The 21,787-nt window shown below is 50.6% G+C and overlaps 3 protein-coding genes across 5 annotated transcripts in view; 1 reads left to right on the top strand and 2 right to left on the bottom strand.

The window, feature by feature from the left end:
* Nucleotides 1-7,195, bottom strand: part of JSRP1 (junctional sarcoplasmic reticulum protein 1) — a 33,487-nt gene extending 26,292 nt beyond the window's left edge. Inside the window, exons 1-2 of one of the 2 annotated variants that reach the window (XM_069790152.1) lie at nucleotides 7,109-7,195; nucleotides 5,557-5,767 (exon numbers count right to left, since the gene is read on the bottom strand). The gene's annotated coding sequence lies outside the window, so the exon portion shown is untranslated. The remainder of the gene's footprint in view (nucleotides 1-5,556; nucleotides 5,768-7,108) is intronic. The other variant, XM_069790151.1, reaches the window with a different exon arrangement.
* A 316-nt stretch (nucleotides 7,196-7,511) lies between these two features.
* On the top strand, nucleotides 7,512-11,819 carry OAZ1 (ornithine decarboxylase antizyme 1). Its single transcript, XM_069790163.1, is given in 6 exon segments — nucleotides 7,512-7,715; nucleotides 10,215-10,272; nucleotides 10,274-10,360; nucleotides 10,491-10,663; nucleotides 11,172-11,257; nucleotides 11,390-11,819. Coding segments are annotated over 6 exon segments (651 nt in total). The 5' UTR covers nucleotides 7,512-7,599; the 3' UTR covers nucleotides 11,521-11,819.
* Nucleotides 11,820-14,280: 2,461 nt separating this feature from the next.
* Nucleotides 14,281-21,737, bottom strand: PEAK3 (PEAK family member 3). Of its 2 annotated transcripts, XM_069790155.1 has the most exons (5): nucleotides 19,624-21,737; nucleotides 18,307-18,940; nucleotides 17,349-17,494; nucleotides 16,417-17,078; nucleotides 14,281-15,871 (listed from the first exon to the last, which is right to left on the bottom strand). In XM_069790155.1, exons 2-5 carry the CDS (start codon nucleotides 18,558-18,560, stop codon nucleotides 14,876-14,878), a joined length of 2,058 nt encoding a protein of 685 aa, XP_069646256.1. In that variant the 5' UTR covers nucleotides 18,561-18,940; nucleotides 19,624-21,737; the 3' UTR covers nucleotides 14,281-14,875. The 2 variants fall into 2 exon arrangements, with proteins under 2 accessions (XP_069646256.1, XP_069646258.1); XM_069790157.1 differs by lacking the exon at nucleotides 19,624-21,737 and having other exon boundaries at nucleotides 18,307-19,375.
* Nucleotides 21,738-21,787: the final 50 nt, after the last annotated feature.

The following is a 21,787-nucleotide window of genomic DNA, read 5'->3' on the forward strand; positions in this document are numbered from 1 at the left end:
GTTACTTCGGAAACATAGGGACAGGCATCGCAATGCTCTCGGGAGTGCTGCTGGAAAACATTGCAGTGCTTTGCACCGAGTCACCCCTTTCCAGTGGGGTAAGAAATGAACCCTTCAAATCTCAGCTTCTTCTAGAGTTAATAACAAACAGGGGGCAGGGAAAGTTAATTTGTACCTACAATGACTTCATAAATAAAAACCTTTGGGGAAACTGGAAAATTCTAGCAATGAAATAGAGCTGCTTTCATTTTAAAGCCTCCACTCCTAAGTGGGTTGACAACCTGGTAGCTTATTTGGTAGCAGTTTTCTGACAATCTCTTATAAACATCACTATAGCACCGGTTGTCTTTGGATTTCAGTTTGTTGCTTACAGAACAAGAGATGGGGAGATGCCAAGGCCTGCATGGGTCAGGGGTCTGCTCCTCATCCACTGCTCAGAGGGGCTTCCCTGGCACAGCAGGTGGGCAGGTCAGAGGGGGAAATGCTGCAGGGGAAGCTTGTGTTGCCATTGCTCTACCTGCTGCGTAGGTAAAGGCTCACCAGAGCTGTCAAGCTGCCACCTTTCACCAGCCTGAAATTCAAGAGGATTTTTAAAAAAAATGTAAACAACCTGAGCTGCTAAGATGGCCTGATGACTGGTTCCAGCTCTGCTCTCACTTGGGATTGCTGACTGTCTCAATACACAGAGCCATGAGTAAATATTGGTTCAAACACAGACAGCTTATGGGCAAAAAGCACACGGCTGCATGCAGCTCAAATAAACAGGCTGGCAAAAGTGACTGCTACTGGGGATGGGCCTCCCCTGTCCCTCCTGCAGCACCCTGAGGGTTGCCCTGGCTGTTAGCACAGCTCTGGGTGAGCTCTGGTCAGTGATTTTGCTAAGTGCTGAATCCACAGGGATTATACCCAAAATAAAGCGGTGTGCAGCACAAATATACAGCTGGAAGACATCCCAAATTGCCAATTCTGCTGGTCAGAGGCTGTTCTCAGGCTTGTTCTCAGCTACAGCAAAGGGGTGAACTGGTTCCCCTACTCGCAACTCTCTAAAGGACGAGAGTGGGATATAACTTATTGCAGGCTAAATAACCTTCCCTGCCCTCAAGGCTCGTTCATTTTATTTATGGGAAAATATGCTCATTAATGCTCTTATCACAGGAATGATCTAATCGGGGGGGAAAAGTCTCCTTTGAATATATCCATTTTAATGAGCTGCTGGGCGAAATGTTTAGGCAGGCAAAACTGACTCTGAACTCGTTTCTGACAGAGCAGATTCTGCACAGGTTTTAACGCTCATTCCGCTGGCATCTGTTTGTTTTGATAACATTTCCAAATGAAATTACGAGTTACAAAAGCTGAGCTGTACTGTGCACTTCCTTGTCCCTAAGGTTGACTGATATAAGCACAATAGGAACTGAAGGAAAATAAGCCATGCCGTCCAGCTCGCCTTCCCAACACACAGGCTGTGAAAGTGGCCCATCCTGCAAAGAAACATCAGATTGTGCTGAACTCTTCTGTAAGAGAAAAGTGAAGCTAAGCAAAAAATAAATGAATAAATTCACCACACAAAGGCTCCAGCAAGCAAGCAAGGGAAAGGGGTCAGCAGAGGAAGAAAATGCTCACGAAAGAATTCCAGAAAGCCGCTGCACACCAAAATGCTGATTACATGCGATTGCAGGGGGGCTCATTTTCTCAGGACCCGGCTCCGCGAGGTGCTGTGCACCCCACCGCTCTCTCCCATGCTAACGGGAAGGAAAGTGCTCGATCTCCTCTCCAAGTCGAACTCCCCTCTGTGGCACTGCAGCCTTCGCAAGAACCGGACCTTAACCACCTCTCGCTAACTGAGGGGGAGCGGAGGGAGAGGAGGGGATGGAGATGTTAGCTGCATCTGGCCCAATGTAAACGAAACAGAAAATGGATTGTGGAAGGGAGGATGTTGCAATGTCTTCCACTTTATTGTTTTGTAACTACCTCTGAATTCCTCGTGACCATTTGTTCATAACTGGCAGCAACACCCAGAGAAAAATCAATAAAAAAATCAAGCTTGTGGAACATTATTCTTAAATTACAGACCGTAACAACAAACTGCTCAAGCACACTTCTTTCCCCAGAAATGTTAAGGTGCCATCCTCTGACCGTATCTTGTGTCTCTTGCTGTTGGCTAACCCACTCTCTAGCTGACTATATTTCCTGTTCTCACTTCCAACTTTTCCCCTCACCCCCACATTATTTTTATATGGAAACTGAACAGCAATGCCTGCTAAGTTTGATCCTGCAACCTTAAAGAAAACAACTCAGCACTTATCAGGTGACCAGCAATATGTTGGATTACACCCCTAAATCAGATAACGAGACTTTAAAGCATTTTAAGCATCTGTTACCTCATCTGCATTCAATACATAGTCCTCTTCATACCAGCTGTTTTTAAGTGAGAAAGCAGAGATCCAACGTTTCTTTGGTAAGAAGTACAGACATTTGTTGGCCTGACACACTAGTGACTGCTTTCTTCTAGTTCAATATCTCACAAAGATCTTGGAAAATAAATTCTTCCCTGTGCTGGTAAACATCTAAGCATTCCGGCTTAATTTGGCAGTGGCATGCAGAGTCTCCTTCCAGCACAAGTGGGTCTGCAGAAAACCTGACCTTCAAATCAAATCATTCTCGCACGGATGACAATGAAAATGAGGAGAGTTTTCCAGCTAGAAAAAGTGTTCTAATTACATGTCCCACAAAGATCAGAATAGATTCTAACACACCAAATAGTGTTTTTAGTGGGGGAGTATTTAAAATTAGATAACTGGTAGTTAACTGTTACCTGTAAGGAAATGAACCAGAAGTTCTAAGGATGGAGATGGGCAGACTTAAAGAGCCCTGCTTTATAAGACTTACAAACTATAGGTCTTACAAAGTTTAAAAATAACACTGTCCAGTGTTTCGATAAAGACCTCGCAAGATTTTGCTGTACTTCGTCTCCACACAGAGCTGACCAAGATGAACATTTAAATTATTCTGGGATTAACACTGGCTAAATTACAGGGCAGAGAAGTCATCACACACAATGATTTCTGTGAAAACATGTCATGATGGACATCTCTGTGTCAGTTTCTGTCCTGTTTTGGTGCTTGGCTACATCTCTAGATGACTCTTAAAAATGTAAGAACAAGTAAAGTCTTTCTGGAGTGGAAATAGAGAGAAAAGGCTATTGGAACCACTTGATGTTATAGTCTGGCTCGATTTATTAATTTTTTTTTTTTTTACCATTTTTGGGGAGTTACCAAGTGTGTAATGCTATGTAAGGACTGCACATGCTTTAAGACAGAGCTCATGTTTTTCTTTCTGTTGTACTTCCCTAGTCAGCAAATCAGACATAGATTAATTCCCATGATGCTGCTAAATGTCATAAACGTCTGTTTCCACATTCAAGAAGATCTATGACAGCGTGATGCAGCTAAGCTGAAAATATATGGGGGTTTCTGCTACATGTCAAATATCTTTTTTTTTTTTCCATTCACCTTCACTGGAGCTTTGTTACTCCTCTAGAACATGGACGCAGGAGCTGCTTCAACGAAGTCTGCAGCAGCCCACTCTCCAATAGCCTCCTCAGTGGCAGAAAAACACACAAAAGCACCAATATTTGCAGCCATGTTGTTTAGTTATGTTTTAATCACCTAAACAACAGAACAGTTTATCTTTCCTTCTCTAAATAAAACATGTGATACAACTATGATATCAATGTGCAGGATTTGAGAACGAGCAAGTCTTACGAGTGTGTTGGGTCCTGTACATCTTTCACTAGTTTCGTGTCATCTGATCACTAACATTTGCAAACCTGAAAGCAGATAATGAAGAGGAAAGACATTCAGTTACTCACCCGGCCCATTTCTTGCTCTAACATCTGTTTACATCAGCTACCAGTTTTGAATTCCACTTTAACTTATTCCTGTGCTGCTTCTTCCAATCCAGTATCTTTCAGAAAGTAAAAACTATAAAAGCTTGACAAAGAATCATTAACTGGTGATTTTGACTAATGTTTGAGACCTCTTTTGTTAAAAGAGGCTGAAAAGCATGCTGAAACAAGCTAAAAAAGGAAATTCTAGAAAATGAAACTCTCTGGCTTTCCTCAACCTGAAACAATTTCAGCTTAGATTCCTAATGTGGGGTTCAGTTGTGTTGCTTCTTCTGTACTTTCTCCATTAACACGTCTGGTTATTGAGTAACTCAGACTGTACAAGATATTTTCCCAGGTTGTTCCCTACAGCCTAATTGCTATGACCTGCTTGTGTAAGAACACAGAACAAGTGGGACTCACTGCATGCTCTCCTCTGAGGAGTTCAGTAAGCAGTTCAGGAGAGAATTGATCTAAGCTCCCTGCTGCATCTCCTGCTTTGGGGACTACACTGGTCCTTTGAAACATATATTTTTTGGAGATGGGAAGGCTGTGGTAGTTGAGAGCCAGCAGAATGAGGGGGCCTTTGATAGTGTACTTGTGGACACCAGCATAGGACTTGGGATGAACTAGAGCCTCAGGACTTAGGTGGATGAGATTCTCTATTTGCAATTGTCCATCTTGCCTCTGTGTGGAAAGTTACTGTGCCACAGCAGACTTGGAAGTAGGAATGGATGCCCACACATCAGCTGTGTGGGTTCACTGCTCAGTGTATTAGATAATACCAGGGACTGAGATGGGCTTGGACTACAGTACCAAACTAGGAATGCAGCTGGAGCAACTGAGACACTGACACACAGTTACTTCTGCCTACTCTGCTGCCATGGGTAGGGTAATCATGGTAAACCAGTGGTAAAAAAACAGCTGGAGATGGCAACATCTCAAACTGCCTCAGCTGGTAATCCTGAAATCGTAAGTCAGAGGCTTCTCTGTAAAGATTTATGAATCACTGTCACTGCTAAACTGGAAGTCAAGCTATCTCAGCAAAACTGCAGCTGGAACTAATCCCACACGATATTTAACGCACAAAACCAAAACAAGTTGATTGGGCTTTTTGCAGGCTACAGAGCACCACAGCGCAACCCAGGTCACTCAACTGTAAAATGGAATGATGGCCCATTGAGATGACAGGTATCCACAGGGCAAAACTGTTTCCAGTGGCACAGTAAAGAGGAAAGCAGCTGCAAAGATGATGTCCCCTGACACTGCCATTATAAGGAATTACAGTTGGATTACTACATAAATAACAAATGCTGTTATTAGAAATAATGAAGCCTATCACAAAACGCTAAGGCAGTCCATCCATCGACCAGTATGTTCATTCCCCCATCAGGAAAACCGTTCTAAACCAACATACAAAACATGAATTGCTAAATCTTCTCTGATGTGTTTCATTTGGTCTGGATATTCCTGAATTGCAGCTATCCCATTGTTTCAAGTTGGTCTCTGGGTAATGCATTAAACGGCAGTCAGCTTCCCCTTCATAAATCAACAGCCAAATCTAGAGAGCGAGGTGAAAGCAAGCACTAATGTCTCGGTTATGTTGTGTTCTGGGAGCTAAGTGCAGATACCTGCAGCAGGAAAAGGATTTTTCTTTCATACCTCTTACTTACCATGACTCCCAGACTAGTCACTGGCTGCTGGCCAGGCTAGGCTTCTCATCTAATCTGTAGGAGAACAGACAGTGTTTTCTTTTGGCAATGCACTTTGTTCCATCATAGTCAATCAGAGCAGTTTCAGGACACAGAAGGTGGGTGGGGATTTAGACATTTATCCTCGTGCAAAGTGGAACCAATCAATGGACTATCCATGTGCTCAGAGCTCCTGGATGGGAATATTTTAAAGCAAATAAAAATAAGCAAGATAGTAAGAAACCTAAAAAATAAAAAGTGCCCAAATGCCGCTATGGTACCTGAAGGCAATAAAATAGGCATGTCATAGCCCGAGTTCAATTAAGAAAAGAGAAATACAGCCACCTACAATTTTTTTTTTTTAAAAAGCATGATTTTGAAAATCATTACAATGTATCCTTAGTAGTTTTCCTTGGCTCTATAAACACCTTTTCCACCTAATTTACAAGGCATACCTGACTCAGCATCATTTAAACCATTATTTTGAGCTTTCTTTCCATATAGGATAGGATCCACTGTTTAGGATGTGCCCTGACTTCTGTGATGTGCTTCTGACTTGGTTTTCAGGCTGAAATGTTCAGAAATGGCTGAGTCAAAGATCCCCTGTCATGGAAATTATAACCTATTTACCTTTTGTACACATCTGCTGCTTTTAAGATGGATTTTGAAGATCGACCCCCACCCCCAACAGGATGAATCTGTGTTTTCATCAATATTGTCCAAAAGAGAAGTGGGGTGTCTGATTTTCAAATTCACATCCTTTCCTCCAGACTTTATTCTTGCCGTGGGGCTGCAGAAAGACCCAACCGTATCCCCAAGCCTCGGCTTTCCAAAATCCTTGCGGGAGATGAAAAGCAGAGTGCTACGCGTTACGGGCTTCTTGTTTTGGGGGTGGGGATGCAGACCAACTTCTGCTATGTAAATAACCAGGATTTATTCACTTCCTCATGAAGGTGCAGCACAAAGCCTTTTTCCGTCTAAAAGATTACCACTAACCATTGCCCGTTCCCCACACAACCGAAGGTATAAATTACGGCACCGGCCAGCACAACACACAGGCCGGAGGGAAACTGGGAGACGTTGCAACTGGAGCACGGCCACAGGCCAGAACACGCACCCCAAAAGCGGGTCACAACTTCAGCCCGTCCTTTTAGGGACCCCCTCCAGTACTCGGGGAATTTTCTTCTTATTTTTTTAATTCAAGTTTCTCTCAGGATCGAGCCGACAAACGCTTACGCGCGGCAGATCGGAGGAGGACGATGCCCTCCGGGCCCACTGCTCCCCACAGAAGACCCCGCTGCCGCCCCTCTGCTGCCTCCACCAGCGAGCGGGCAGCCCCGGGGCTGTAAAGCCCGGCCGTACGGAGACCCCGACCCTCCTTCCCCAGCCGCGGCCCGGGGACCCCCCGCCGTCCCTCACGCCCACCGGCTCGGTGCGGACAGACGGACAGACGCTCCCCACCGCCGCCCCGCTCCTCCCCCCGCCGGCGCATGCGCCAGGCCGGGCCTGGCCCCTCCCCTCCCCCGCAGTTTACCTCAGCCAGTCGCGGGGCGGGGGGGGGGCGGACGCGGGACTCGAACCGGCGCCTCTGAGGGGAGTGAGGGCTGCGGCGCCGCGCTGAAGCCTCCCGGCCGAACCCAGCCACACTCCGCCCACCCCGGCGGGCGTAGCCAATCAGAGACCGCTATTCCCCCCCTTCTCCGGCCAGGCGCCCTTCTAGCCAATGCTGAACCCCCTCGCGCTGCCAGCCAATAGGAAAAGAGCTTGCTCTTCCGCCCCCCGCTCTCCCTTCAGCCAATGCGAAGCGAGACTTTCTAAGGGACAATCGGGCCGTTCACCGGACGGGAGCCCTTTCCCGATCGGGGGCGTGGCCCGCTCCGTGGGGCGTTGCCGCGGCGGGAGGCGTGGCCTCGGAAGGGTATATAAGGACCCGCTGCGGCGGTGCTGCCATTTTGTGTAGCAGCGCCTGGAGAGCGGCCGGCGGGAGGCGGCGGAGGGTTTCGGGGTTCGGACCAGAGCGGCCGGATGGTGAAATCCTCCCTGCAGCGGATACTCAACAGTCACTGCTTCGCTAGAGAGAAAGAGGGGAATAAAAGCACCATCATGCCCGCTGTGCTGAGCCTCAGTACCGGACAGAGCAGGTGAGGGGCCAGGGCCTCCCTCAGCCTTCGCACCGCTGGGCGCTCGCCGCCTCCTCCTTTCCCCTCAGGGCCCGCCCTGACCCTCCTCGTCCTTCGAGCGCCGGTCGCCTCCCCCGTGACCGGGGGGGAGGGGAGGGGTGCTCCGTGGCGGGTGGGGGAGGGGCGGCCCGCGCCGCCGCCTCAGCGCTGCGGCCTGGCCTCCTCCCCCGCAGAAAAAAAGGGGGGAGGGAAAGGGAGGAGAAAAAAAAAAAAAGAGAAAAAAAGGGTTGGGTTTTTTTTTTTTAAACGCCCAAGGCGGTGCCTGCCCGCTGTAGCGCCGGTTGCACCGCCCCCCACCCCCCCCTCCCCCCCCCCCCCCGGTCCGGTGTGACTCGCCGCCGTGCCGGGCAACACGTCCCCCCTCCCCGGGTGGGGTGTGTGGGGAGGCTGCCCGCGGCCGCCGCCACCCCCCTGAGTCGCCTCACACACCCAGCCGGGCTGCCTCCCGCCATGTGCCACGTTAGCTGCCGCCTGCCTGCAGGGAGAGCTCCCGCCGCATCTCCGGAGTTGTCATAACGGTGGGAGGAAGGCGAGAAGAGCGCACACCGGCCCCTGATGGGAGGCGGCTGCTCCGCCAGCCGCTGCCGAGACGGTGAACGGGCTGAAAGGTGCCTGGAGACAAAAGCCGGGCTGGAGGAAGGGCCTGGAGGTGCCTTCTTCCTACCGGGGGGGGGGAAAAAACCAACCAAACCCAAACCAACAATTAGGCAAAGATACCAAAGGATCGAAAGCTGTTATCCCCTTATGTAATCGTAGGTATTCTTGAAAACTAATCGAGGGTGCTGAGCCTAAAGTAGAACATAAGAGTGTTAGGAGAGCTGTTAGTTTAAAACTCAACCAAAAGATTAAACAATCCCGACAGATGCTGGGAAGAAAATCGGGGTGACTGGTGTAGAGTGTTGGATGCTTAGGACATCAGTCTGCCTTGTATGAAGGAAGCCATGATTAGTCTTCGTATGTGGACTATGAAAAGGGTTTTAGAATTGTTTTAGAAAGCAATTTTTATACTTGTCTGCTGTTTAAAGATTATTTTTTTCCAAGAGGAGTAAGTGCACACAAACATCACTCTAAAATACATTCTCAATTGCAAAGGGTAGGCAACCTTCATTATGCACTGCCTTTCATTGGGTGAAAGGTGAAATTCTATAAAGGATTGCCGATGCACCCTTCTGAACAGGGTGCTTAAAGGCTTATTTGTAAGGGTAATCAGGAATGCATAGTTCTACAGTCATTGTGAGATAAAATAAGTACCTAATGCTAGTGCTAAAGAAAGGCGTGTCTCTTTCAGAGAGCCTAAAATAATGGATTGAACACTCATTTAATTGAGAGCATGCCAATTTTAATTTTTTTAATAAAACTTTGCAGTTGCTGTGCGTTCCAGCATATAATATTTGACCTATGTGGCTGTTCAGTGCCTTTCTAATATAGATTATTCATCACAAGTTTCAAGCTCATTAAAAAAAATGAAACTCGTATGAACTGTGCAAAATGGTGGATTATTTTGTACATGTTTATTCTGATTTGCAAATGGCTGCTGGCACTCACAGACAGGACGATTGTGAAAATTTCCCCAAGGGCCTCGATTGCTGCATCTGCTGAGATGACGCAACTCAAGAGTGAGCCTGCAGGGTGAAGGATGGTGCAGAGGGAGGGGCCAGTCAGCACAGCGTTTGCTCTTAGTACAGTAGAAGGCTTATTTGGTTAAGCAGGCTTACATGGATGTGGTGAAACTTAGCATGCATACAAGAAATATGTTTCATATCTTAAGAGGATAACATTCTCAACATTAAGAACTGAACTTAGCTGAGCAGTGTAAAATTGCTCTGAAGAATTCAGTAGAAAGCCTTGTAGGTTTTTAAATATTCAGGTGTGGTCTCAGAGTTAAAACTGGCGAATTTGCTTCTGAGCATGGTGAAAGCATTTGAGGTAGTGACATCTGTGAGACTATTTCATGTAATTTTCTGACCTTGAGCCAAGAGCGGTGATGCAAAGGTCTAAGGTAATTAGGGCCGTATATCACAAGGAAAATGATCCCTCGCATGCTGGGCTCTTGCTAACTTATGAGAACAAGGTGGGGGAGAAAATGGGATTTTGAATATGTGATAGCAGAATCGTTCTTCTCTTGAGATCAGGTCAAGCATAACTGCTGCCTTGATACAGAAATACACCTTGCTCACTTCAGCTGAGAGTATTTTCATTTCCAAGTTAGTCTTTTCCTCAAAATACTGCAGTAGTAGCTTTCTGACCCTTAGGGATCTGGGTGCGAGGCAGTGTTCCCTTCCCTGGTCTGGAGGTTCCTTTGTCTTGCCACTTCCTTAGGCTGCAGTGGGAGGAGTTCCTTTGGTCTAGGTTTTGGGATTTTGTTTAAATCTTGCCATCTGGTTGCTGTTTAAAACCTAGAGTTCACAGGGTCTTGTCTAACACTGCCTGTTTGCCTCTCTAACTATGATCCCTTTCTAGTTCCAGGGTTCCCTTCAATTGCTGTAGTAACCTGGGTCCGGGGCCTCGGTGGTGCTCCTGATGTCCCTCACCCACCCCTGAAGATCCCAGGTGGGCGAGGGAATAGTCAGAGGGATCACAATCTTTCAGCTAATTTATTTTATTCGGTGAGTATGAATAATAATAAATAGCTTGCGATGGTGAGCTTGAATGCATTTCTTGCCTCAAGCCTATTAATGGGAGTTATCCCTTCCCCAGAATGAATTGGAAATAACTTTGCATGTATTACTACTACAGGATAATCGGCTGAATGTAACAGAAGAACTAACATCTAATAACAGGACAAGAATTCTGAATGTCCAGTCAAGGCTTACAGATGCCAAACACATTAGTTGGAGAGCAGTGCTGAACAACAACAACCTCTATATAGAAATTCCCAGTGGTGCTCTGCCTGAAGGGAGCAAAGACAGGTGGGTAGAATAAAATGCAGCTGCAGTTCAACTTGCCTCTGTCTTGAAGGCCTGTCGGTAGGGTGGAATAACACTTTACTGTTGTTGATGTTTGCTTTCATTGTTCTGAAAGCTGAAGTCTAATTTTGGTGCTCGATGCTGTCTTGTAAGAGGCTGCAAGTAAGTGATCCTGGTTTGAGGGATGCTTCTACCTGTTTTGTGATTTCAGGCTGTGTTCTCAGGTACTGGGTGGCTACTTTTATCCACTGAAAACACCAGCCTGGTTCTGAGTCTGTCACTGCAGTTCTCCCTTCAGCTGCAACAGAAAAAGCATGTTTTCTGTGTTAACTGAAGATTTCTGCCCTCAAGTTAAACCTGGGGCTCAGGGATCTCCTGTTGGTGTGACTCTCCAACCACTAGCCTCTTGTGCCTACGAGTTCACATGCAGATTGGCTCACAGGGCCTTGCTAACTATCTCTGAAGGCAGTGCTTGCTCATGTGCGTTGAATGCCTTGTATTTGTCTTGCAGTTTTGCAGTTCTTCTCGAGTTTGCTGAAGAACAGCTTCGAGTTGATCATGTGTTCATTTGTTTCCACAAGAACAGAGATGATAGAGGTAGGTGTTAACTCATAGCACTGTCTCTAGAGATGTGAATGCAGTATTTGAAGTTGGTTTTGGTGGATGCTTTAACTGGTGGATGTACAGTATCAAATGGATGAAACTTGTTTTCTGCTTTCTTTTTTCTAGCTGCATTGCTCCGTACTTTCAGCTTTTTGGGCTTTGAGATTGTGAGACCAGGGCATCCCCTTGTCCCCAAGAGACCAGATGCTTGCTTCATGGCCTACACGTTTGAGAGAGACTCATCAGAAGAAGAATAGATTGCAATGTTTGCCTCTTAGAGCTTTCTTGTTGTCTATAAAGATGATTCTGTAGAAATTTTGTCAACATCTATTACAGTATATATAACTCTGTATGAAACGTTGTGACCAACTGCTCTGGTGGTGAGATGTTGAAAATTTCAGACTCCACATCTTTTTCTGGATTTGTGCGCATGTTGTGGTTGTGCAAATAAATGCTCCCTCCAAATTAGCAGTATATTTCTTGAAGTTTAATATTGTGTTTGTGATACTGAAGTATTTGCTTTAATTCTAAATAAAAATTTATATTTTACTTTTTATTGCTGGTTTTAAGCTGTTTAAGACTTGCACTCTGAAAGAGATGGCTCTGGAACTGCCCCAACCATTAAAGTTGCAGGTACGGAAAGGTGTTGGTCATTCTTTGCTTGGCTGGAACTCATGGTTATGATCTACCAGGACTTGAAATAATCTAGCAATCCTGTAAAAGCCTGCTTTTAGTGAAAGAATGAGCAAGTTGTCCATTTCCATTGGTAATTAGGATCACTGCATCCCTGCTCGATTAATGTTTCATAAGACAGTTCAGGGCATGTGTTAGTTGGGAAGTCACAAGTGAAATGCTGAGAAGCACAGCTCATGGCTGGCTTGAGCTTCAAGTGTCTTGAGTATCAAATATGCAACTTTGATACTTGAAGTCTCAATGTTACCAGTAACAGTGGAGTCTTAATGCTAGTGTGTGTTAAGCACATGGGATGGCTTGATGAATACCTTGGCTGTGATCTAGGAAGGCTTGCGGTGCGTCTATAGCTAAATACTGTCATTGAGGCTGGGGAGACAAATTGTGGTTGAAGTGTAAGGAGAAGGGGCACTTGTGAAGCAGTGCCTGTTGTTGGGGTCCACAGACATCTGCTAGTCTTTAGGATACTGAACAAAAGGCAAAATGGCTGCTTGTGTAGCGCTAGAATTAACAAAACTTGATCTGAACTTACCAGAGATAAGTCTCTGAAGGGCTGTACTTTACAGCATTGTATTTCTTTTTTCTTTCAGTACTTAACACTTGCAGCTTTGGAGGCTTGTTTGGCCCTGTTTGAGCTGGTTATCTTTTCCTCTATAAAACCTTGTAGCAGTAAATCCCTGGGATGGTCTATTTTACCAGGTTGTTATGGTGTGAGTTGGTGTAAATAGAACCACATGATCTTCATGAGTGTGTGCCCTGCCAGGGCCTGACATCCCCACCGAGCTTGGCTTTAGGAACTCTACATTGTGAAATGTGTAAGTGAGGGGGCCTAAGGCTTGCCCCACAGGTCAACCCTAGGCTGGTGTTCTGGGCTAAGCAGTACTGGAATCGCATGGAATACACCAAAATGTAACCCCTGAAACTCCCTTTTTGGAGATGCAGCAGGGAGCAGATCCTGTAGTGCGATCTGCAGGAGAAAGTAACCCATGGGGCTGTAGCACAGCCATCACCTCTGCTTCTGGCTACGCTGCAGTCCAGTGAATGCAAGAGGTCTCCTTCCCGCAGGTCTCTTGCCAATTTTTTTGTGGCCGTACAATTGTGCTCTTCCTGTGGGTTTTTTTGGAAAGCTGTGAACTTGCTGTTCTTGGTGGGTCAAAGGCCAGCAAAGAGGAGGTATGACCGGGGAGAGGGTGTTCCTCCTTTACTCAACAGGCTGGCAGAGGTCTGACGTTCATAAGCTGGTTCTCTAGAGAAATTCTTGTTTTTCTCCGTGATGCTGTGCCTGTGCTGCAGCCTGCTTTCCGCAGGGACATGCGAGAGTGGAAAGGTACGTGGTCCTGCCTCGAAGGCTGCGGTCCCCGGTAGATGTCTTGCTGACCTTGGGTGCTCCAAGCTGCTCCTGGCAGAAGGAGAGGGGGCCACCCAAGGTGGAAACCAGAAACAGGGATGCAGGGGATGCTCGGAGGTGCTGGCCTGGGGTGGGCCTGTAAGTGCCGGCAGAAGCAGGTTTTGTCTTTGTTTTTCCAGGATCAGATGCCCAAGGTGGTTTTGGGCGAGCTGCTGCCGAGGCACGGGCTTTACTGCCATCTTGTAGTCACACAAGATACTACAGGAGAGGTGGTGGGGACAGCATGGCTGGGGCTCACCCAGGACAACCCCTCCTGCATGTCGAGCTGGGAGCATGCTGCCCTGTGGTTTCATCTTGGGTGGGGGGGGTATGTGTGTGTCACAGCTCCGATTTACTAGGGTTTTGGGGGTTTTTTTTGAGCTCAGGGGCTCCTAGGAGGAATCCTCCCTGATCCAGCCATGCCATGGACTCTGGTGACTGCCTGGTGTGCCGCTGCACACATCCATGGGCATGCCAGGGCTGCCCCAGCCGTAGCTGCGGGGAAGGTCGGGACGGTCCATCCTGCTGTGTGCACAGTGCACGGAGGCTGCTCTTCCTGCTGTTGGGTGATAGCTGTGAGCGGATTAATAATTACTTAATAATAATTTAAATGACCCGAGCAGGGCCTTGCATGGTGCTTCGCTGTGATGGTCTCTTGGCACCCGCATGGGTTTGGGGACCAGGGCGCAGATCCCGTGTGGTGCTGCGTGTTTCATACCAAGCAGCAGATGCAACGGCCCTGCCTTGGTGCAGCCAGAGACCGACCCTGCAGCCTTGTCCCTGGGTGCAGCAGCCGTAAACTGACCCGAGCTATTTACTAGACGCCATCGAGGCTGTTCTGGCTAATCACCACCGGGCAGTGAAGTTTGGCTTTGTGTTTCTCTCTGGATACATCACTGGGGTGTGTAATGCTGTCAAAGAAGCAAATAAAGGACCAGTATTTAAGAGGCTCAGCTCTGGATTTTATTGAAGCTGTGTGGCTGCTGTATTTCCCCCTTTAAAATGTCATTTATATTTGTGACTATGCCACAAATTGTTTCTAAAAAGAGCAGGCTGTATGAGGTATTGTATTTCTCCTTTGCTAACGGTGCATTAAGGTGAACTGTAATGTGTGGCTTTGCATTGTTACTTAAAACAGTGAAAGCCTCATGGCCGCAGGAGGGGTCTGAGGGGGTTTTGTGCGAAGTCTAAGCCCCATAAACGTTACTCAGGATAATCAGCCACTAAATTGGCACTTGATCCTGTGGCTTCCATCCAGCCGTCTTTCCTGAGATGCTCCAATAAACTAGATTCACAGTATCAAACAAAAATTGGTTGAGGGTGTAAAAACACATCCTGCATTGTGGGAGCCACGGGTGGGAGTTTGGTCCCAGCTTCATCATTCATGTGCTGTAGGGGAAGCGGGTTTGGGTTCACAAACAGTGTTTTCCCAGCCAGGACCCTTGGGTTCCTTGTGAGCTGGTGGGTTTGCCCAGGTCCTCGTGGGCTCTTGGCTTCGAGGAGACCTTTTGGGTGGGCTGAACTTCAGCTTGCCTTTAGGGAGTGTAGAGAGCCTGGGTGACTTGGTAGAGCGTGTGTTCGGTGACCTCCTTGAAGTACTGGCAGCACAGCCACTCCTCGAGGCTGGGGCTCCCCACCACCCCAGCCGAATTCTCCGCAAACTTCAGGAGCAGCAGAGCCCTCTTCACCTCCACCCAGCTCCGGAGCAGGGTGAGGGTTTTCTTGCTCCTGGCAAAGAGCTCCTGGCGAGGCCCCCAGAGCAGGACCTGCAGGATGCTCCTTGCCTGCTCGATGGAGACCCTCTTGCAGGGATCTCTGTGGAGAAGCAGCATGGCCAGATGCTTGAGTCCAGTGGAATAGATGGACCGGGAAGGGATTTCAGGAAGTCTATTGCTTCTGAACCCCAAGGCGTTCTCCAGAGAGATGTCCACATGCAAGATTTGATAGATCAGCATGCCTACATTCAGCTCATCTGCCACTGGGGAAGGTGGTACAGCAAGCCCCTTGGTCCAGTCCTGCTCTTGGCTGGTAGAAGAAGTTCTTCGCTTGTCTTTAAGCTTGAAGAAGCTGCTGATGAGCAGCCTTGGAAGGGACAGCCCCAGGGATGCCTCCTTGCCTTGCTGGCTCCGGGGAGGACACGGGCACTGCACCAGCAGCAGATTCTCGGGGCAGAGGTCCCCCTGCCCCACATTCTGCACCCGGAGATGCTCCAGCCCCATGCATACCTGCAAGAGGAGGAGGCAAGCCAGGCGTTCGTAGTGCCCAGGGCTGGTCCTGTGCAAACCGTGGGATCCCTTCACAAAGCCTGCCAGGGTCTGGTAGGGAACCTCAGGAGAAATGAGGACCTGCAGGACAGGGCGGGTGGCAAGACGGGCTGGGTCCTCTCTGGAAGGTGATTGTTCCCCAGGGCTTCCCGGGAGCACCAGCTCCTGAGGGAGGCGGTCAGTGAAGCGGCCGACCAGGTGCTGGATGCTGCAGTGTGCCCCAAGGGAGCTCTGCACTCCCAGGCTGGTGCAGCACGGCTTGGGGACCTGCAAGGAGAGACAGGGCATGGCCAGCTGCGCCAGGACGGAGCCACGGGGTGCCTCGTCCTGGGCCGGGCCACCAGCCCTGGTCTGACCCACGCACGATGCTGGGCTCCCACCCTGCACGCTCCGAACCTGCCAGAATGGCTTTGAGCGAGACATGGGAAAGGAGACGGGGGGGTGTAACCTCCAGGTGAGCTGCAAAGCTGCTTTGATGGGTCTCATCCTGCACTGCCTGAGGAGCCAGCTCTGCTCCAGGCTCTACTTTGCGTCTGCTGGCCCCTCAAGACCACTTGCCAGGGCAACTCTCCCCGTGGTGCCATTCGCCTTGACGTGTCCTTTGGACCCGTGGGAGCTGTTGCCAGCAGCGCTGTCTCATTTAGCAAATGCAGAAGTAGGTGCAAAAAGGGGAAGTGCCTGCGTGACGGGCGGTTCAGTGGAAAAGTCAGCGCTCCCAGTTCATGCTTGCCTGTAGCACCACAGCCCCCCGTGCTGCAGGAGGCCAGCTCCCTCTGCACCACCCTGGGTATTTTCCCCAATTCCCTTCTTACCTTGGCCGCAACCACCAGCTGGGTTTGCTCAAAAGCAAAGCCCACTCGGAAATACCAGGCATCCCTGCTTTCGCAGCATGGCTCCCGGTCCAGGATGCTGAACGCTGCCCAGCTCTTCCCTGCCAGCTCTGCCTCCAGCAGCTGCTGCTGCTCCTCCGGTCCTATGAGCTCCTCCTGGATTCGAGCCGAAAGCCGGGCCAGGGCAGCCGCCTGGCACCCCAACACCACCCCGCACACCCCGGCAGGGCTCTCCAGGAGCTGCAGGAGCTGCCCCAGCTCTCTGTCTGCCATCCCGAACGTCAGCTCCGCCAGGCTGGGCAATGGGTTTTTTTGCAGGCTGCTCCAGGCCACCGATTCCCCCAGGCTTTGGGACTTGGTCAGGGGCTTCTTAGGGCCCCAGGAGGGTCTGTCCCATGGTGGGATGGAGCTGGGAGCCCCCTCCTCGTTTGGTGGGATGCTGTAGAGGATGCTGCTGGCCCATGACGTGGGATTGTTGCCCCGATGGTGCTGGGATGGCCCCTGCTCCGGGAGGGACTCCGCTCGCTGGAGCTGTTTTTTTGGCAAGGGGGGAGGCAGGGGGTCTCGGTTGGGCTGAGAGAGGGGTCTCCCGGCTCCTTCCCCTCGGCTAGCCTTGCAGGGGACGAGGTGGGCTCGCAGCTCTCCTGGGGAGGGAGGAAGAGACACAGCAGGGCTGAGACTTCCCTGGGAGGGGGGGTGTGGGGGAAGAAAGTGGGAGATGGACTGGGACGGGAGTACAAGCACGTCGTTATTTGCCCCGCTGCATATTTCCAGCCCCAAAGAGATGCCCAACACCAGAGGGGTGATGGACGGGTATCGCGGGAGGAGGACGGGGACGGCGGCGAGGTTCGTCCCCACCGACTGAGCCGACACCTCGGTGGGCAGGAGGACAGCGGGGTCGGGGCTTCACTCACCCACGTTGCTGTAGATGAGGGCTGAGTCGGGGCGCCGAGGCGGGCAGCCCCCCGGGGTGTTCGGCATGGGGCCAGGCAGTCCAGGGGCACCCAGGTCCAGGCTGCAGCTGCGGGTGCGCAGGCTGCCCCGTGCCTGCATGACAGCCCTGCACGGAGCCAGGAGTCAGTGCTTGCCCCCCACCCGGGGGGGGGGGTGGTGTCTGGCTCCTTTCGGGGCCGGCTCAGGGGAAGAATAAGGAGAAAGGGGAAGCGGTGGCTTGGGGAGCCCTGGCTGCATGGTTTTGGGGCAAAAGAGAGGGAGTTTGGTGGCTTAGTTCCTCCAGCTCCTGCATTGGGGGGGTCCTGGGGGTGCTCCTGCTCCCGAGGGGTGGGGGGGGTGCCTCAGGGGGCTTCACGCGCGCTGGTTCACACCCGCATGGGTGCAGAGGTGGGGATGTATGCAGGGGTTCACTTCTGCCCCGCGGTCCCTGTTGGGTGGCCGCGAGGAGGACACGATGGTGGGAGAGGTGTGGGATAAGAGCAGGAGAAGCCTTTGACACCCCCAACCCAGGTCTGGGGGGGGGGGGACAGGACAGGGTGGTCTGTGCGCGGGGAGGGAAAAGCAAAGAGCCCGTAAGGAGGAGCGCAGTGGGAAGAAGCCGTCCGCGGCCCCGGCTGGGGTTTCGCTTCCCCATCCTGGCCAGGCTCAGCGCAAACCTGCAGCTCTGACCCTGCTGCTGCAAGCGGTACCGAAACCACAGCGGCTTTCTTTAAAACCTCTGGTTTCTGCTGGGGACATCACTCGCTGTGCAGCTTCAGTCTTTGCCCCTCTTTGGCCCAGCTTGGCCCCCATTACCACCCCGGGAACCGGGGATTATTGCCCTGCCTCTTGCCAAAGCAAGCACGGGGCTGAAGCAGCCTCGCCGAGGTGCTACTGGGAAGCTCCTTTTTGGCCCCCATTTGCAGAGCAGTTTGTTACCTCTGAGTTTTCCCTGGCAGTGGTGGGGGCCTGAGGGGCTCCAACTCCATCTCCCGGCTCGGCAGCGGCTCCCGCTCCCCGTCCCAGGCTCCCCCGGCGCTGGCCATGGCACCGCCGGGAATCGGCCTTGCACAACTCACTGCAACCCCGCTTGCAGGAGGATGTTCTTTCAAAACCGAACTTCTCACAAGTCTAAAGGAAGCCGGAGGCTTGGCTTCGCTCCCTGGCAGCCCCCGGTGCTGCTCCGGGTCCATAGGCTGCCCACGGAGGCTCTCGTTGCAGCTGCAGTAATTGCATCGCTTTTGGTGCAACCTGTTGCAATGGGTTTGCTTCCCCTGAGCTGCTCGTGGAGGTCTTTGCACTCCTCCTCCCGAGCTGCTTTCTGGATGGCAGCTGCATTGAAAGGGGGGATTTCCACGGTAAACCCCGCTGCAAATTAGGTAATTAATTCCCTGCTCTCCAGGTTACTCTAGATGGATTGGCAAGGTGGAATTTTTTCTGTTTTCTTCAATGTTTTCTGCTGGGATTTCCTGCAGCCATTGCACAAGAGGAGCCCAGTGATTAGGAAACACTTTTTTTTTCCTCCCAGAGCTTTACAGGCACTGATGGAGCATGAAGCAACACAACTCAGCTGCTGAGAAAAAAAAAAAAAAAAAAAAAAAAATCCCCCCATCGGTGTCTGTTCCCTCTAGGATAAAGTTGCTTTTTAACACTCTAACCCCCCAAATATTTTAATATCTCCTCCCTTCTATTCAGTCTTTGAACTAATTAGTAAATAACTCACAGCACTCATTAGCAATTGGTCTGGGTGGGTGAGCACCTCTGCCGAGAGCTGTGGGAAGCCACCTTCAGGGATTTCTCCTGGGAGCACTGAGGCTGGGGCTGAGCAGGCTTTGGGGTACATGGATTTGCATGAAGCAAGTGGAAACATCCACTGTATTTTCACCATTTGCGCTGGACTGTGCAACCCCGGAGGTGGCACGGGCACCCGTGGGACCGGACACCTCTCCAGGGCTTTGGGCGGATGGTTTGGGGCTCGGTGGGTGCTCATGAGCCACCCGCTGCGAGGAGCCCGCCCTCCTCGGCGGTTTCCTCGCTGTGTATTTTGCAATCCGTATTTCCTAGCCAACACCAAGCAAGCCAGTAGGTTTGTGTCTGTTGGCCCGCAGCGCTTGCCGAGGGCTGTTTCTGCGGTGCCGAGGCCATATGCTAGAGCTGATAAAAATACGTGTTGGGTTTGAGTCATGTTTGAATCCGGCACTAGCTCGGGGAGGATGTGCAAGACTTTGGGAGATGATAACCTGCATCGGTACCCACACGCTCCTTCCCACGCTGCTGCCTGCTTTGCCGCTGGAGCTGCTCATCCCTGCGCCCCAGCCGGCCTGCAGCCCATCTCTGCCCAGCAGTGAGCTTTGGCTTTGTGGTGCTCCCTCAACACGTCATCTAGGGCTATAATGCTGTAAAAATAAAGAATATAAATGGAGCATTTAAGATTCAGCAGGATCCTGGGCTTATTGATGGTGTTCCGCGACGGGGTCAGTGTATGTATGTCCCTCACCCCAGTAAGTCATTTATGTTAATGACTGTACTACAAACTGCTTTAAGCAACAGTAAATCTATTATTAGAAGCATCAATATTTTTCCCTAATGAGTAATGTTAACTTCAAGCTACACCAGAGACCATCAGGAATAAAAGTACAGAATTAATGCAATGAATGTGGCCCTACCAAGCTAGAGAGAGGTGGCATGAGCCCGGAGGAGCCCCACAGCGGGGTAGGCAGGAATTGCCTTTTGCAGAAATATTAGCTGCAAAATTCCTGATGCCTCCTATTATAATAAAGGAGACAATGCCACATTTAAAAACAACTCAGGCCCTTAAAAAGGACTGTGATTTCATATTGCTAAGCCCTGCAGGACTAGTAAGCAAATGCTAATTTGCTTCTTCGAGCCACAAGTCACCCCTGAATCCATCGGTGGGTTCCTCTGCGTCTGCCAGGCTGATAAAGTGGCTGCAGGACACTGATGGCAATTGCAGTCTCTGGTCCAGGGGGTGCCAAGCCCTTTGCCCCCCTCCCCGAGCTACACAGGGGTGGGATTTGGGGAACTGATGCAGGGAAGTTTTACTTAGCCGAAATCTTTTTAATTTGTAAGGAAATTGGTTTCTCTTCCCAGCGGGAGATACGATCTTTAAAGGCACCCGCTGGAAAATTGCATTTTTCTAATTGGCTTTATTTTTTGGTGGTTTTTTTTTTTTTTTTTTTCCCCAATTTATTCTCAATACATCACTGCTGTGGGGATGCACTGTGCCCGGCTCAGGGCAGGTCAGAGCAATACCTGTGGCACTGTCTGTGTGGGCACATGGACTGGGCACAGCGGGCACCAAAACCACCTGAGCCAGTTTCTTGGCAGCTTCAGTCCTGGCAACTCTCATCCCCCCAAAAGCTGCCGAAGGAGCGGGTGGGCTCAGCCCTGGCTCCCGCGGGTGTCCCCGAGGCCGTGATGGACCCAGTCCCTTCGGCACAGGCACGAGCTGTAACCCCGACCCTTAACCTCCTGGCTGCTCTTGTGCCATGCAATAATTTTTTTCATGCAGGAAACGAGAGAAAAACCTCGATTTCCTCTTTTACTCTCCTGACAGCTCTTGCCCCCGCTATGGGGGCTGCAGGAGGCCCAGGGTGCTGGGAGCACCCTGCTTATTTTGCAACCAGGGCTACCCTCCTTCGTGCCAGTGAGGCGGGTGCTGGGAGCCCCCCTGGGTTCCCCGGGGAATTTTGGGGTGCAGAGGCTGGGAAGCAGCCCAGGGCCCTTTTCTCCAGCAGATGGAGGCATTGCTTTGCTTCTACCACCCCACAGGCTCCCAGTCCCCATCCCAGTCCCATGCTGGGATAGCTGGGACTGGGGGTTGGCACGGGGGCAGGCCAGCCAATGAACCTGGAAGTAGGGAAATGGGGGGGGGATTCAGGGAGGTGTAGCAGCCCCTTTGCTGGGGACACAAGGACAGATGGTGCCCAGCCAGCTGGGGAGACTGGGGACACCGGGCTGGCCGAGCATCTCATGGGGATGGCGATGGCAGCTCCGCCAAGGGCAGGGATGGCCTCACATGGGGCAAGGGTGTCCCCTGGGGCTGGCGGGATGGGAAAGGGGACCGAGAGGGTCACTTCAGTCTTCCTTGGAAGACGGACAACCTCCCCCACCCCGTGCCACTGGCTCCTGCCCCTTAACCCTACTACAGTTCCCCTCCATGCCTCAGTTTCCCCAACCACAGAGCTGCGGCACAGTGCCCAGTTTTCCAGTCTCATCAGAGGGGTTTGGCTGTGCGTGTGTATGTGCCCGTGTGTGCACACTCTTGTGTCTATGTGAATCCTTTCCACACTCCCCCAACCCTGATTTCCCTGCAAGCAGGAGGTGAGGTGCTGGCTTTGCACCCTTCAGCTTAATTGCATCCTTATAAACACTCTATTAATAATTAATAATAGATTAA

Source organism: Haliaeetus albicilla, chromosome 8 (genome assembly GCF_947461875.1).
Source record: "Haliaeetus albicilla chromosome 8, bHalAlb1.1, whole genome shotgun sequence".
Taxonomy (NCBI): Eukaryota; Metazoa; Chordata; class Aves; order Accipitriformes; family Accipitridae; genus Haliaeetus; species Haliaeetus albicilla.